General features: G+C 35.6%; 1 protein-coding gene across 1 annotated transcript; it reads right to left on the reverse strand.

Moving 5' to 3' along the window:
- Window positions 1–7,109: 7,109 nt before the first annotated feature.
- Window positions 7,110–10,778, reverse strand: LOC128215197 (uncharacterized protein K02A2.6-like). The gene has a single exon (XM_052921905.1). The coding sequence runs from the start codon at window positions 10,776–10,778 to the stop codon at window positions 7,110–7,112; it is 3,669 nt and encodes a 1,222-aa protein (XP_052777865.1).
- Window positions 10,779–13,871: the final 3,093 nt, after the last annotated feature.

The following is a 13,871-nucleotide window of genomic DNA, read 5'->3' on the forward strand; positions in this document are numbered from 1 at the left end:
TTTACACTAATCAACGATTTACATTTTATTGCACAACTGGAATTTGTGTTTTTAAGTCCATTAAAGTCACTAGCACGAAATCACTATCTATCGTAAACAGCCGCGATAACGGACACATTATTCATGAAGGACGGAATAGCTTCGTCTGCAGAACAGGGACAATATCCATTTATTACAACGGTGATTAAAACTTCAAATTGGACAAACATTTAAGATTTAATTTTAAGCAGAATTAAAACATAATTACAATTCAAAAATAATAAATATTGGCAGATTGTTCTTAACCAAGATCATAAATCGACGGCATACAAAAGATTTTAGTATTGTGTAAAGGATATGTTATTGACAGGCACATACAATATTTCTGATCTTAACATCATCCGTCCGGTTCAAAACGTTTCTCCAAGAACTCAAAACAAACTACATTTATTATCATGTTAATTGTAGATATTTTTGAATTACTCATGTTTGGCACTTTTGTAGTTCTGCTTAAACAAGAAGTTGCATAACATAATAACTCTCTTCAAGAGATGTAATTGTTCATTATAAAGAAAGAGAATTTGCGTTAACGATTGAAAGGACTTGTATGAAATAGACCACACCTATTTTTTATTTAACTATTTGTTACGTTTGGTTCTTTACAGAGATTAAGAATTTTCAAGAATTCAGCTGGTTGGTTATATGAGGTATGTTGTCAATTTGGTTGATATATATCTATAGTAAATATTGCATTCTAACATTTAAGACAATTACACAATTCGGTGTAATCATGAGCAATGCAAACTAGACGTAATCTAAACAAATCATGAGCGAAAACCGAACTATTTTGTGTTGAGGTTTATTGCGGGCATTTTATTTTGAGTGTTGATTTTTATGTATCTCTTCAATTAAATTAATATAGTTGGAGAGATATTTAAGTTTATATATTTATTGTATTGCAGAACAAACTACAAGCAGAAATAAATGGTCTGAAGTATTGAAGCCGCACATCCTTTCTGTTCATTCCGCTGGCTTACGAAAGCATTATAATTAATTCCTATACAATATGCGTTACAAGACTGATATATACATAGGATTTGAGTTCACCAATCAAATAGAGAGTTCATCGGTTAAACCCTACCTGTGCAAACGAAAACCCGTTTTAACGGCGTATACGAAAATTTAGTTCAGCGGCTTAAAACGTGGTGTCTTTTAACACAATTATGATTATATTGTTTACGGACAGTCGAACGGATGGTGGACGAGAGACAGAGAATGATCGGAATAGTTAACCTTGAGCAGGTCGTATATATGTATATAAAATATACATAAAACTTATGGGGTGCTACTTTTCTCAGTGATCAATTTGTTTTGTGATATATACCTAGAAAAATGGTCCATTTGCCTTATTGCCGACCACCAGCTCAATAAGGTATCAGTTATGTCATAATAAATGGGAAGAAAAATGTATTATTTAGAATTATTTGCATACAAATGATATATGACCATATCTCGTTTCATAAAGTGTTGCCATATATATATGAAATTCTAATACGTATCAAAAATATGAGTTCAGGCCTGATACAAATAATCTAACCGAGAGAAATACATTCACTATGGTTCATTGTGTATAACAATTCAATTCAATTCAATTCAAATTTTATTTGTAAAGAAAGGCCTCCGGCCCATAATACAACACATACAATACAAAGCATAAAATCTTTAGAGTTGTGATTCCTTAATGACATTCATTTTTCCTTATCTTTTTCTTTCATAATTACATTTACAAAGAATGCTATATTTTTTATTGGTCATCGTTTAGACTTTGCATAAGATTTATGACATCATACAAACGTTAACGAGAAGCTGTATATTTTACAAATCGGCTAAGGCTGCACTAGTTTCCACGACAAAAATTAGACGAAAGTAATAGGTTGCTGTTCAAAAATTTGATATGCAGAATCACTACAACAAAGAACAATGCACTTGCAGGTCGTGGTTCAGGCTTATATAGTCGTGAAGTGCTTGAATTTTAAACAACTAAAGTAATTGATAAAGCTTCCATTGAATTACTAATTGTTTATAACGGGATGCAGTACGTCCTGGTCGACTTTTTGAGTGTACAGTTAGAATGCATGTATTAACCAGATTATATTACTTGATGAATATAACACTGGTTCGATGTTTAAGGTAATATTTTACTTTGAAATATAGAAAATGTGAAAATTGTGCATGTTGATTTTAAATATCAAACAATGATATCTGAGTTTTGCTGATAAATTATTCCGTACCCAATGAATACTATGACAGTGCACGTGAATAATGGTGACAAACGGGGCTTAATTATGAGAAAACTTGCCACAATATATTATTCCTGAATGAAAAATGATTGTCTTGAATTATGTCTGAAGGTAGGTGGATATGAACAGGCTAGGAATTGTATACGATACAAATATGTTTACATAGATTATTAATACACTGAAAACAACAAGGACAAGCCCAGTAGTCAAAATAAAGAGCATAAGGTAAAGGCTTAAACGAAAATGAGCAAGCGACGCAAGCTTTAAACACCATATATACAAATATACACCACACACATTCCAGACTCACATCAAAATAGTTGTACCGATAAATGATGGGATAACCGCCTTTAAACGGTCAGTAAAACACGAATTCACTGGAACACGCGTCTATTGGGCATCTAATTTAGAAGGCATTAAACGGACAAATGTCATAACAAATATCATTCACATGATCGGGAATTTGCTGAGCTTAAGATTTTAATTAAAAAACATAAATATATATTTGGCTAAAAATCAAAAAGTCAAGAAAGACATATTGTTATTTTTATATCAGCCTCTTCACTTTATTTCATTAGCTGTTGCTCTTCATAAATGTTTTCTGTTTTCTGAGAAGGCTCATCGTTGTAACAGTTAAACGTTAAATGTTTCTTAAAATATTAATGCGAACATATTGTTGGTGCTGTTGTGCTTCGTTACTGGAGTGGTGTATGGGCATAACCCTATTCCGCATTGTATTGCTTTCGGTTTTTTACTGTAAACGGTGTGTTAGGGCATTAATCAAGATTCGAATTTATTCATGGAACATCTGTTATTTTCAATCAAATCGCAAAAAGTATTAAATGATGACATTACCGTTCTCTCCGTCTCCGATAAACGTGTATATTTGTTCATAATTACTGTCTGCTGCACAACTGTTACTTTTCATATATAGTGGCAGTGATGTATCTTTGTTTGTTACCTTAGGCGTTGCTACGTTCCCTGTTTCACTCAATCGTCTTTATTACAACAATTCGTGCGTCCGAGGTCTTTATAACCGCTCCCATCGATGAAAAATGTGCGCTAATCAGTTTTGTTACAGCTCCCACCACCAAGTTCATTCGGCCACCGCCACTTTTTCCTCTCTTTGCAGAAATGAATTCGCATCAGTATTGTCATGTCGTTATGTATCATTACAGTATTACTAGATTTACATACTGAGATAGAATAAACGACAAAAGTGCGACGTTTTGTGTGTCATTTAACTATTCAAGGCGTTTTGCATCAGAAAGGATCATCCACTCACAAGAGATCAATATCTAATTTCCGGCTATAAAGATTCTTGCAGGTATTCAGGAAACCGAACATGGAATTATATCATTAACACCAACAATGAAATTCCAAAGTACACGTTAAACTCTTTGACATAAACAACACTTATCTGCGTGTTAAAACTGATTGTCAAAAATATTTTTATTGGCCAAATTAACCCATTTTAGAGCTTTAAACTAAACCGGACTTTTAAAACAAATTATAGATTACCATTCCTACGATGCGTCCTTTCATTTTGCTCGTTATTGTATACAAATCATAGTACTGACATTTAAAGCGCGTATTGTCTTTCGCGCACGGTATTCTAGTTTTAATTCAATTCAAATGTATTTAAATGTATTTAAAATACTAAAAAACACCGATTCGGATTTTATCAAAAGAACTTTCGAGATAATAAATGAGGAATATGTGATCTGTTCTCTCAGAATGGAAAGTACAAAGTAGGGCCAAAATATTTATATTTCCTTACCACATAGACACATTGATATAAGAATAACAAGAATTTATTGTATTTCAATCATTTTGTCTGCTTTTTTCTTTTTTTATATAACACGTATTCTGACAAATAAATGTTCCAAATTATCCTCAACAATGCTGGTAAGGTATTAAATTGCCTGACCCTACCTACGAAATCGGCGCCGACCATACCGTATTTATAGAATATAAAAACAACAATATTGTTAAAGGAATTATTTATTCCTTTAAATCATTATACCGAAGATCACTTACGTCAATCACATATGATGACAATAACGTTTTGACATATAACATATGAAAAAATGCGTACATACCCTACCTGTCTATGAACAGGATGACAATCTAACCAAACCATTTGTTGTCGAAGAACATGAAGCTGATAATAGGAAGCATATGTGTATGCATCATGAATAGAACTTTCTTTGTTGAATTAGAATAACAAAAAAAGAAAAGTAAATGCGACACAACAGACATCCGTTCTTTATAGGAAAGGTTTCACGCAAAAAAATATTTTTCAGCGACGAAACACAATCTTAAGTCACGCATTCTTTGTTAACACATTAAGTACAAATTAGGCCAAAATAAATGTTGAAGCATGGTCATATAAGATCTCTCGCTTAACGCATACAGTCTTATGAAAAGGGATATAATACAATTTGCAAAATAAGCGTTCAGAAAGGTGATGCAAAACAACATTTGAAATGAGCAGTTATTTACATTAACTTTTATTAAAATACAAGTCCTTCAGTTTTTAACCCTTGGGTGATTATTTGTTTGTTTCACGCTAAATCCTTAACCTTTTTCAACCGATTATCACATAAATGAAACTGAAACAGAATGTCCACAATCAAATCAACATGTTTTCCCAGAAAGCGTATCAACGCTTCAGTTGCATTACATTCTGAAATCCCATTGTTTTATTGTACGTGTATTTATTATCAGTATTTTTGCTATCCCGCCAAACAAATCATGGCAATGCTTCCAAATGAAAAACATCCATTTTGCTATTATAGTTGTAAAAAATGCCCGTTATCAATTGCAGCGTGCACTCACAATTAAACTTAACGAACAATGTTGATCCGTACGAATGGATTAAGTTTGATTATACAAATGGGAGACATTGATTGTTAATATAACCATGTAATGATGTGTTAGAATTGCGCAAATGAAGCGTACAAGGAAAATCTTATCATTATAGTTTGCTGGCGCGGAGGAGAATTATAATTGTAATTTTGTAGTTATTGCTAAATGCTGGAACAAGTTTGAGCTCTTATCGCCATAAAACTAGTTTAAGCCACCAAGTAGACTTGTGTTTGAATACACTCGTGTTTCACTCATGGTTCCAAGGCGGTAATCACATCATTGATCGGTAAAGTTATTTTGATGCGTGTGTGGTCTGTCTGTGGGGATTGTTTTAGGCCTCGGTAAAGTTATTTTGATGCGTGTGTGGTCTGTCTATGGGTATTTGTTAGGCCTCGGTAAAGTTATTTTGATGCGTGTGTGGTCTGTCTGTTGGGATTTTTTTAGGCCTCGGTAAAGTTATTTTGATGCGTGTGTGGTCTGTCTGTGGTGTTGTATTTGTGTATATAGTGTTTATACGTGTGTCTCTAGTTTATTTCCGTATGGGCCCTTGCCTCGTGCCTCTAAACAGGGTTTACTTTGAATTGTTCGACGACTGGGCTTGTCTCTGTAGTATTCATTGTGTAATTGTATCCGAACGTTAACGTACTCCACGAACTACACTAATAACGTTTAAACCAATGCAGGCTTGTGCAATATTAATATTTAAAAAGTTTTTCAAATCTTTGAAACTCGGCCTCAAATACTGTAGAACCAAGCTAAAGGTTGTTAATAATATATCGTTTATTATTCACTATGTTTATGAGATGTAGAGGAAACATGTATTTAAGTTTAAAGCAGCTGATAAGGTATGACAATATCACATTTCTTTCACAGAGTTTTAAAATGGAATATCAGACGAAAAGTGGAAAATGAAACCTTAATATCTAAAAACATTCGGAAATAGTTGATTCATCATATAAATGCATTAATTTTGTTTATTTGCATATATCACTCTTTCAAAACACCAACATAATTCTTCTACATTGTGACAACCACAGATTGCTGGCCTTTAACGATTTAAAATAAGTGCAAACGGTATCTTCGCAGGCCTTGGTTGTTCTTTTCTTAAACGAGTCTAAAAATATTTTACGTGTACCATTATTGACATTTAAATAATATGCAACATAGAAAACCGCCTACTTTTGTGTCTAAGATGATCCAATAGAAAGTCGACGGCTGTGTGTGACGATCCATTTAAGGAATACATTTTTGTGGACTGTTTTATGTTTTGGTTGACAAGTATTCAAGTTATAGTAGTGAAAGACAAACACAAGACGTGAGTCTGCTACTAAGTTTATTCTACAAGTGAAGTCCAGTGGTTAAACAAGGGTACAAGTATTAATAGATCTATAGTCTGTTTCATAATAGAACATCTCCCTGTTTTAAAAAGGAAAACATATATGATATACATAATGTTCATCAAATCATTATTTATATGTTTTATCAATTAACAGTATTCAACAGTGTTTTAAAGAGCTTCCTTCTTTGTAATTTGATACATACATATATATGTGTCTTTTAATTAAAGTGTTATATCTAAATACATTTTTAAGTAAAACATTGTCTTTTTATTTAGACTTCACTATCTGATGTTATTGTTCATTCTCAATTCACCCATTCACTTCCTACATATTTTCGGTTGTCACGCACTAATCGTCCAGCCCTTGTTGAATATCCAGAGTTTACTGGCGGGTCATTATTGTTATCTGGAACATTTGAGTGTTTTGGGGGAGACACAGGGGTAACAGGTATTTGCTCATGTTGCAAAACTTGCGCTTGGAACGGTTCAATGTCATTCGTGTTTTCGCGCGTTTTGTGTAATACTGACCGATTTCTTCGATAACTGCTGCCATCAGGCATTTGAACCTGATATGATCGGTCACTGTGAACTTTCACAACTTTTCCTAATTTCCAGATTTTTCAGAATTTTACACGGACAGATTGACCTTCACATAATGGTGGTAACGATCGTGCTGACTTATGAAAATTTGACTTTTGTCTTTGTTTCGATTCGATCATTCTTTTTCGTACTTCATGATCATTCACCAAAGTTGGTTTTAATGCTTTGTTTGTTATCGGCACGATTGATTTTGTTCGGCGCCCTAACAATAATTGACTTGGTGTGTATCCGCATTTCAACGGAGTATTGCGATATTCTAGTAACGCTAAATAAGGATTAGATTTAGTGTCCTTGGCTTTTTGCATTAACTTTTTCGCGATACCTACACCTTTTTCGGCAAGGCCGTTACTTTGCGGGTGACCTGGAGATGAGGTTCGGTGTTCGAAACCCCACTCTTTCGCGAAGTTTTTAAATTCAGCGCTGGTGTACTGGCTAGGATTATCTGATACCAATACATCGGGAATTGACATTCGCGACATGTGTTTTTGTAATTTTAGAATTACTGTCTGTGACCTTGTGTTTGGTAGGTAATCTACTTCAAAGAATCTACTGTAGTAGTCTATTGTCAATAGGTATTCTTTTCCATGAAAATGGAAAAGATCCGTCGCGATTTTTTGAAATGGCCTGTCCGGGAAATCAGTTGTGATCAATGGTAGCGAAGCATTCGCATCCCTGTGGGCAAGGCAGATTGGGCAGTTTGTTACATAATCAGTAACTTGTTTAGACATGCCTGGCCAGAATAATGAGCCTTTGGCTCGTTCAAGCGTTTTTGTAATTCCCAGGTGGGATGAGTGAACCTTTTCTACAAGCTCATTTCGCATTGATTTCGGGATAACAAGCGTATGACCTCGAAATATCAGACCATCCTCTGTGCTTATCTCATCGCGATGATTGAAAAATTCCACGATACTTGGATCACAGTTTGACCTATTCTCTGACCAGCCTTGACTTATAGCCCGTTTCATTTTTATCATTTGTGGGTCTTTAGCAGTTTCGTCGCGTATGATCTCGAGTCGTTTGTCTGTGACATGTAATTGTTTTTGCACTGTATGAACATGATAGTCCAAACCGTCGATCATTCCGGGAAATGTATCGGGTAATGATTGTCTCGAGAGACAGTCACTTACAGGTATGTTTTTGCCGGGTACGTGGCGAACATTTACCTCGTATTTTGACAGTGCGAGTAACATTCTAGAAAGGCGCGGCGGGGCAGCCGACAATGGCTTTTTCATTATCGCTGAGATTGGTTTATGATCGCAGTGCACAATAACTTCTCTGCCATAAGTTAATTGATGGAATCTTTTTAATGCAAATAAGATCCCGAAGAGTTCCTTTTCTATGACAGCGTAACCTATTTCAGTCTGCGTTAATGACTTACTTGCGTACGCGATGGGTTTTCCGTCTTGCATGAGACAACAACCTAGTCCATATTTGCTTGCATCCGTTTCGACGACAAGCGGCTTTTTAGGGTCATAATAACCTAGCACTGGGGCCTGTGTTATTATTTCCTTGACCTTTGAGAATGCTTGCTCTTGTGGGGCGTCCCACAGGAACTCTACGTCCTTTTTCAGGAGGCTTCTGATAGGCGCGGTAACCTCTGCTAGGTTCGGGGCGAATTTTGATAGGTAATTAACTAATCCTAATAGTGTTTCAACCTTTTCGCGGCAATCCGGCCTTTGCAATTGCGTAATTGCCTCGATTTTCTTAGGATCGGCCGTGAGTCCAGTGTCGGTGATCACGTGACCAAAGAATGGAACTGATTTCACACCGATTGAACATTTCTGTGCGTTGAATTTTATCCCGCGTTCGCGTGCGCGTAGCAAGACTTGATTTAGGTTTTTGTCATGTTCCTCAGGGGTTCGTCCCCAAATCAAAATGTCGTCTACCAGCGGGTGAATGCCTGATAATCCCTCAAATATTTCGTTGATCTTCTGACAAAAAATGTCAGACGATGCTTTACATCCATACGGCAAACGTAAGAATCGATATCTTTGAAACGGCGTTGCGAATGTAGTTAGGTAAGAAGATTCTTCGTCTAATTGTACACTCCAGTATGCATGTGTCAAATCTAATAGGCTAAATTGTGTCGCGCCGGCGAGTTTAACGGTCACATCATCTAGCGTTGACATTGCGTAGTGCGGTCTGCGTATCGAGTCATTGAGAGGTTTTGGATCCAGGCAGATCCGTAGCTTTCCGTTCGGTTTTTCAACTACTACGATTGGATGAACCCAATCGGTAGGTTCCGTAACTGGCGATATGATTTCGTCTTTGACCATTTGATCAAGTTCGGCTTTTAAACGCGACTTTAAAGCTTCCGGTACGCGTCTGGGTGGCGTTATTACCGGTATAGCGTCTTCACGTAAATACAGTTTGCTTTTTCCGGGTAGTATACCTACGCCCTTGAATAAGTCACGGTATTCTGACATGACGTATTCTTTGTTAACTGGCTGGCCATGCTCTCGGTCAATTGCGTAAGTCAGTTGTATTAATCCTAGATCTACAGATGTCTGTAGCCCAATTAACGGCGGTGCATCACTGCTTACAATATAGAACGTTGTGTTCACGGTTTTCGAACGATATTTGCACGCGAGTGTAATTTTACCGTCGACTTGTATTTTGTTACCAGAGTAAGACGTTAGATTTGATTCGGAAGCCTCTAATGGCGATTTGACATTGAGCTTTTCAAAGTGGCGTTTTGGCAAAGTATTTACGCTGCTTCCTGTGTCAATTTTGAAAGTAACGTTTTGAAAATGTGGACCAATGCGTAAATTTACAAATGCACGATCTGGGGCGGACGATTGTGTATGACTTACCGTATCTAAAAAGTAATTATCCATCCACGAATCCTCCTCCTCTGAATTGTCATGCACACTCATCTGCGACACGTTATTTGTCACTTGGTGCACATCTTTCTTCGACCGGCATACAATTTTCCAGTGATTGTATTTCTTACACCGTATGCATTGTTTTCCATATGCTGGACACTTCCTTCTGTCTGATTGGTTGTGTATTGTCCCACATTTTCCACAAGTCGGTTCTTTCCTCCTATTCTGCGGCGAATTTTGCGCTCTTGGCATCTCAGGTCTGCGTCCATGTCCACGTCCACGACCTCGGCTGTTGACGTAGTTGACATCTTGGGGTGATCTTGCATTAAGAATATTCATCTGTTGTTTACAATATTCAAAATTTTGAGATAGTTGAATGGCCCTTTCTAAGGTGAGTGTTTCGCCCTCATTGATTAGTTTCTCTCTTAGTTTTTGATTACTAATACCAAATACAATTCTATCTCTGATCATTTCGTCCACAGTATTTTCTTGATATTTGCATTCCGTTATTTTTAACTTTAGTCTGGTGACGAATTGTTCTATGCTATCCTCTCCTTGCCTTTCGTTGTTAAATTGGAATCTGGCGAATACTGGGTTTAGTTTCGGCTGAACATGTTTCTTGAATTTTGTGAAGTATGTGTCAAGTTGCTTCTGTTCTTCATTTGTTAATGTCCATGATTGTGAAACATCTTGTCCTTTTTCTCCGACCCAAATAAGTAAGAATGCTACTTTTTCTTCTTCGGTCTTGTCTTTTAAAGGTCCTGCGAATATCAGTTTTATGTGCCTTTCAAATTTTTCCCACGTGGTCGGCAAGTTTGTACAGTCCCAATTCATCACAGGTGGAGATATTCCAGATAGAGCCATTTTGCTGATTAGTGTTCACTTATAAGAGCTTTTATTTTATAATATCCATTTTTGTTGACGTGAATTCGATAATTTCTGACACCATGTTGTATGTTTTGGTTGACAAGTATTCAAGTTATAGTAGTGAAAGACAAACACAAGACGTGAGTCTGCTACTAAGTTTATTCTACAAGTGAAGTCCAGTGGTTAAACAAGGGTACAAGTATTAATAGATCTATAGTCTGTTTCATAATAGAACATGGACTAAAGGAATTATTATTTCGATAACAAACTACACGCCCCACAAGAACGAACACAATCCCATGACAAGGAACACATGATATCATTTGAGGATCATAAAGGGAACTAGGAGTAAATATCCATCACTCACATTTAATGGCATTATATTTAAATAATGATTGTGACACAGACAAGACAAAATTGTATGGCACTTAGAGATTACAAACAGAAAATATGCACGACGAAACACAATTAATCTCTATAGAGTGCCATTTATTAGACTATTTCCGACTGTCAGAAGAAACATGCCGGTATGCAGCAGCCATTAACAAGTAGCTTTATGCGTTTAAGTTAAATTTGTTGTGTCTGATAATTTACCTAGACATATCGATCACAATTCATAATGGAGTTTTTGAAGGAGTGGGATCGTGGCCATGTGGATATGGAATGACCGCGTGCCAGGAGTGGAAGCGTAAATATAAGGGTATGGCATGACGCCTTGTTTTTTATGTTCTTTGTCTTTGGCGTTTACCCACTGCCATTAAACCGGGTTTATGTTTAAACGTTTTGCTACTGAGGTTGTTTCTGTAGTTGTTTGCCATACATATTGTTCACGTCAGGTAACTGCTATCACCAGAGACACAAAACATAAATTCATATATTCATATGCCAGCCAAATACGTTTCTTTTTACATAGACATTTTAAGCTTCGGTTAATGAACTCTTTTTCGGAAGCGATGCTTCAGTGCATCATGATAAGAATTTACGTATAAGAAAAGTGTGTTGAAATCCCTTCTGCATTTTCTGTTCGATACTTTCTTAAATAAATAATTGTCTTAATGAGGAAATGGACATGGCCAACAACATACTGTCATAAATTCAAATGCTTCTGAAAAATAGAAATAAACGAACATATCGAGTTGATAGGTAAAGAAACACCTCGTGATTACATGGGATCATCAACATAAACTTTACTTTAACGCATCTTACGTTGTAAGCTCAATGAGTTGAAAATGGACGCAAACAATGAGGTTTGTTCCTTATTTTTCTGTTTCGAGGTTTAAACGAGTGAAGTTAATTTATCGAGAATGTAGTCTTTTTCAGGACTCTTTTCAAGGTTCCTTTAAGAATTCCTATACACATTGATAAAGCATTTTCAAATTGAATATTGCACATGTTCAGTGAAAAACAGCCGATATCGCATTATCATACGCTTATTATCTGCCATTTTTCAAATTATTTTTGCCTTCACATTTTAAATGAATATTATTTTATAAAAAAAAAATAAAAAATACTATCTGTATGATTCTTTTGCATTTTAAGAATGTTCATTTTGAAGGGAATATATATTTCGACAAAACACAATACACATGTGTTGAATCATCAACTTAGAATACTAACACATGGCTCCATCGTTTGCGTAACACATAACGTTGTCGCTTACATTGTCACATTATTACTGTGTGGAGGTTGTCTAAACGTTGTGACAATGGTACTTTGGCAACCAATTCACAACCTCTATGCAACAATGTTACAACGTTAAAATACATGCTGTTTCAGCGTTGTGGATACGTTGTAATAAGGTTTATTGGTTGCGAAATAAACCTTGTACAAATGTTAAGTCAACCTCAACTTCCATAACGTCGCCACCAACCTTAGTAATCAGTGTGTATATGATATTCAATTATAACATACAAAACAAACCGAGCCTTCTATGTTTTAACTGTTTAATATAATCTAGTTATAGAAGAACTAAGAAAAGTCTGTGAGAAATGCCAATTTGTGAACTTCATGAACGAAACATATTTTATAAATAAGGCGCCATTAGAAATATACCGCACATTTGTGGCTGCTTGAGCCACAATTATGGCTAGTTCTAATCAGTGTTTTTGCAGCGTGTTGTTTGCCAAATGCGATGGAGAGGCACATTAACACTTCTACGGCCGTATCAATAAGATCTTAGTTGATTATTGTTATAATTGGAAGTATTTTAGTGTCGTAGTTTCAATACTTTGCTAAATATAATGTGAATTGAACTTAAGCTAGTATAACAAATGTTTTGACACCAATTTTCCCTGCTTATGTATCTGAAAACACTTAAATTATATCTATGTTACTCTTTGATATCGAAATTGCAAAAAAAAATATTCTTAAAGTATATCTAAAATGCCAAAATGGACTCAGACACAAAAATAATGTTAACTTGACCTTCAATCCCTCTTGAATTTGTTAATGACGCCTGAGCATATACCAACATAAGTTGAAGAATGCCGGCAGTCAGTATCTTAGTTTTAACACTCCTAATAATTTGTTAAGCTGAATTTCTTATTACGTAAAAAGTCATTTACTAGAACATGAGTGATGCCAAGTAACGAATATAATCCTTTCTTGAAACGGCCCCTTCACGTGAAGTACAATACTAAAAAAGGGTGAGAACTCAAAGAAAAAATACAGTGTGAACTTCAGGGGCAGACAGCTAGCAATACATTTAAATTGTAAAACATTGCAACAATAAAAAGTCACAACTTTCAGAATTTGGATGCATTTATCTGAAGGTGAGAGTGTTCTAACAATATAGGTGTCCTAGCGGTTGTCAGTTCCATTCACACAAAGGATAACTCGCAAAATGGATTATAAAAAGGTGTCAGCTTCTGTCAAAATCGAGCTAAAATAAATTATCATAAACTAATTATATATGTATTCCTAAATGAAAGAAGGCAATCCGGATTTCTTGCTTAATAAAAAATACTGTCGAAGAATATTTTGTCTGGGGACCTACTTTCCCAGTGGACAGTCTCTGTTCTGAATATACTTTCGTGAATATATTGCCTATCAAGATCAACCATTCAAGCGCCTTATCACCGAACTGCTGCT

Source organism: Mya arenaria, chromosome 13, assembly GCF_026914265.1.
Source record: "Mya arenaria isolate MELC-2E11 chromosome 13, ASM2691426v1".
NCBI classification, from domain to species: domain Eukaryota; kingdom Metazoa; phylum Mollusca; class Bivalvia; order Myida; family Myidae; genus Mya; species Mya arenaria.

Coding starts and splice junctions, on each gene's coding strand:
- LOC128215197 (XM_052921905.1), bottom strand. CDS start 10,778: ATGGCTCTATCTGGAATATCTCCACCTGTGATGAATTGGGACTGTACA.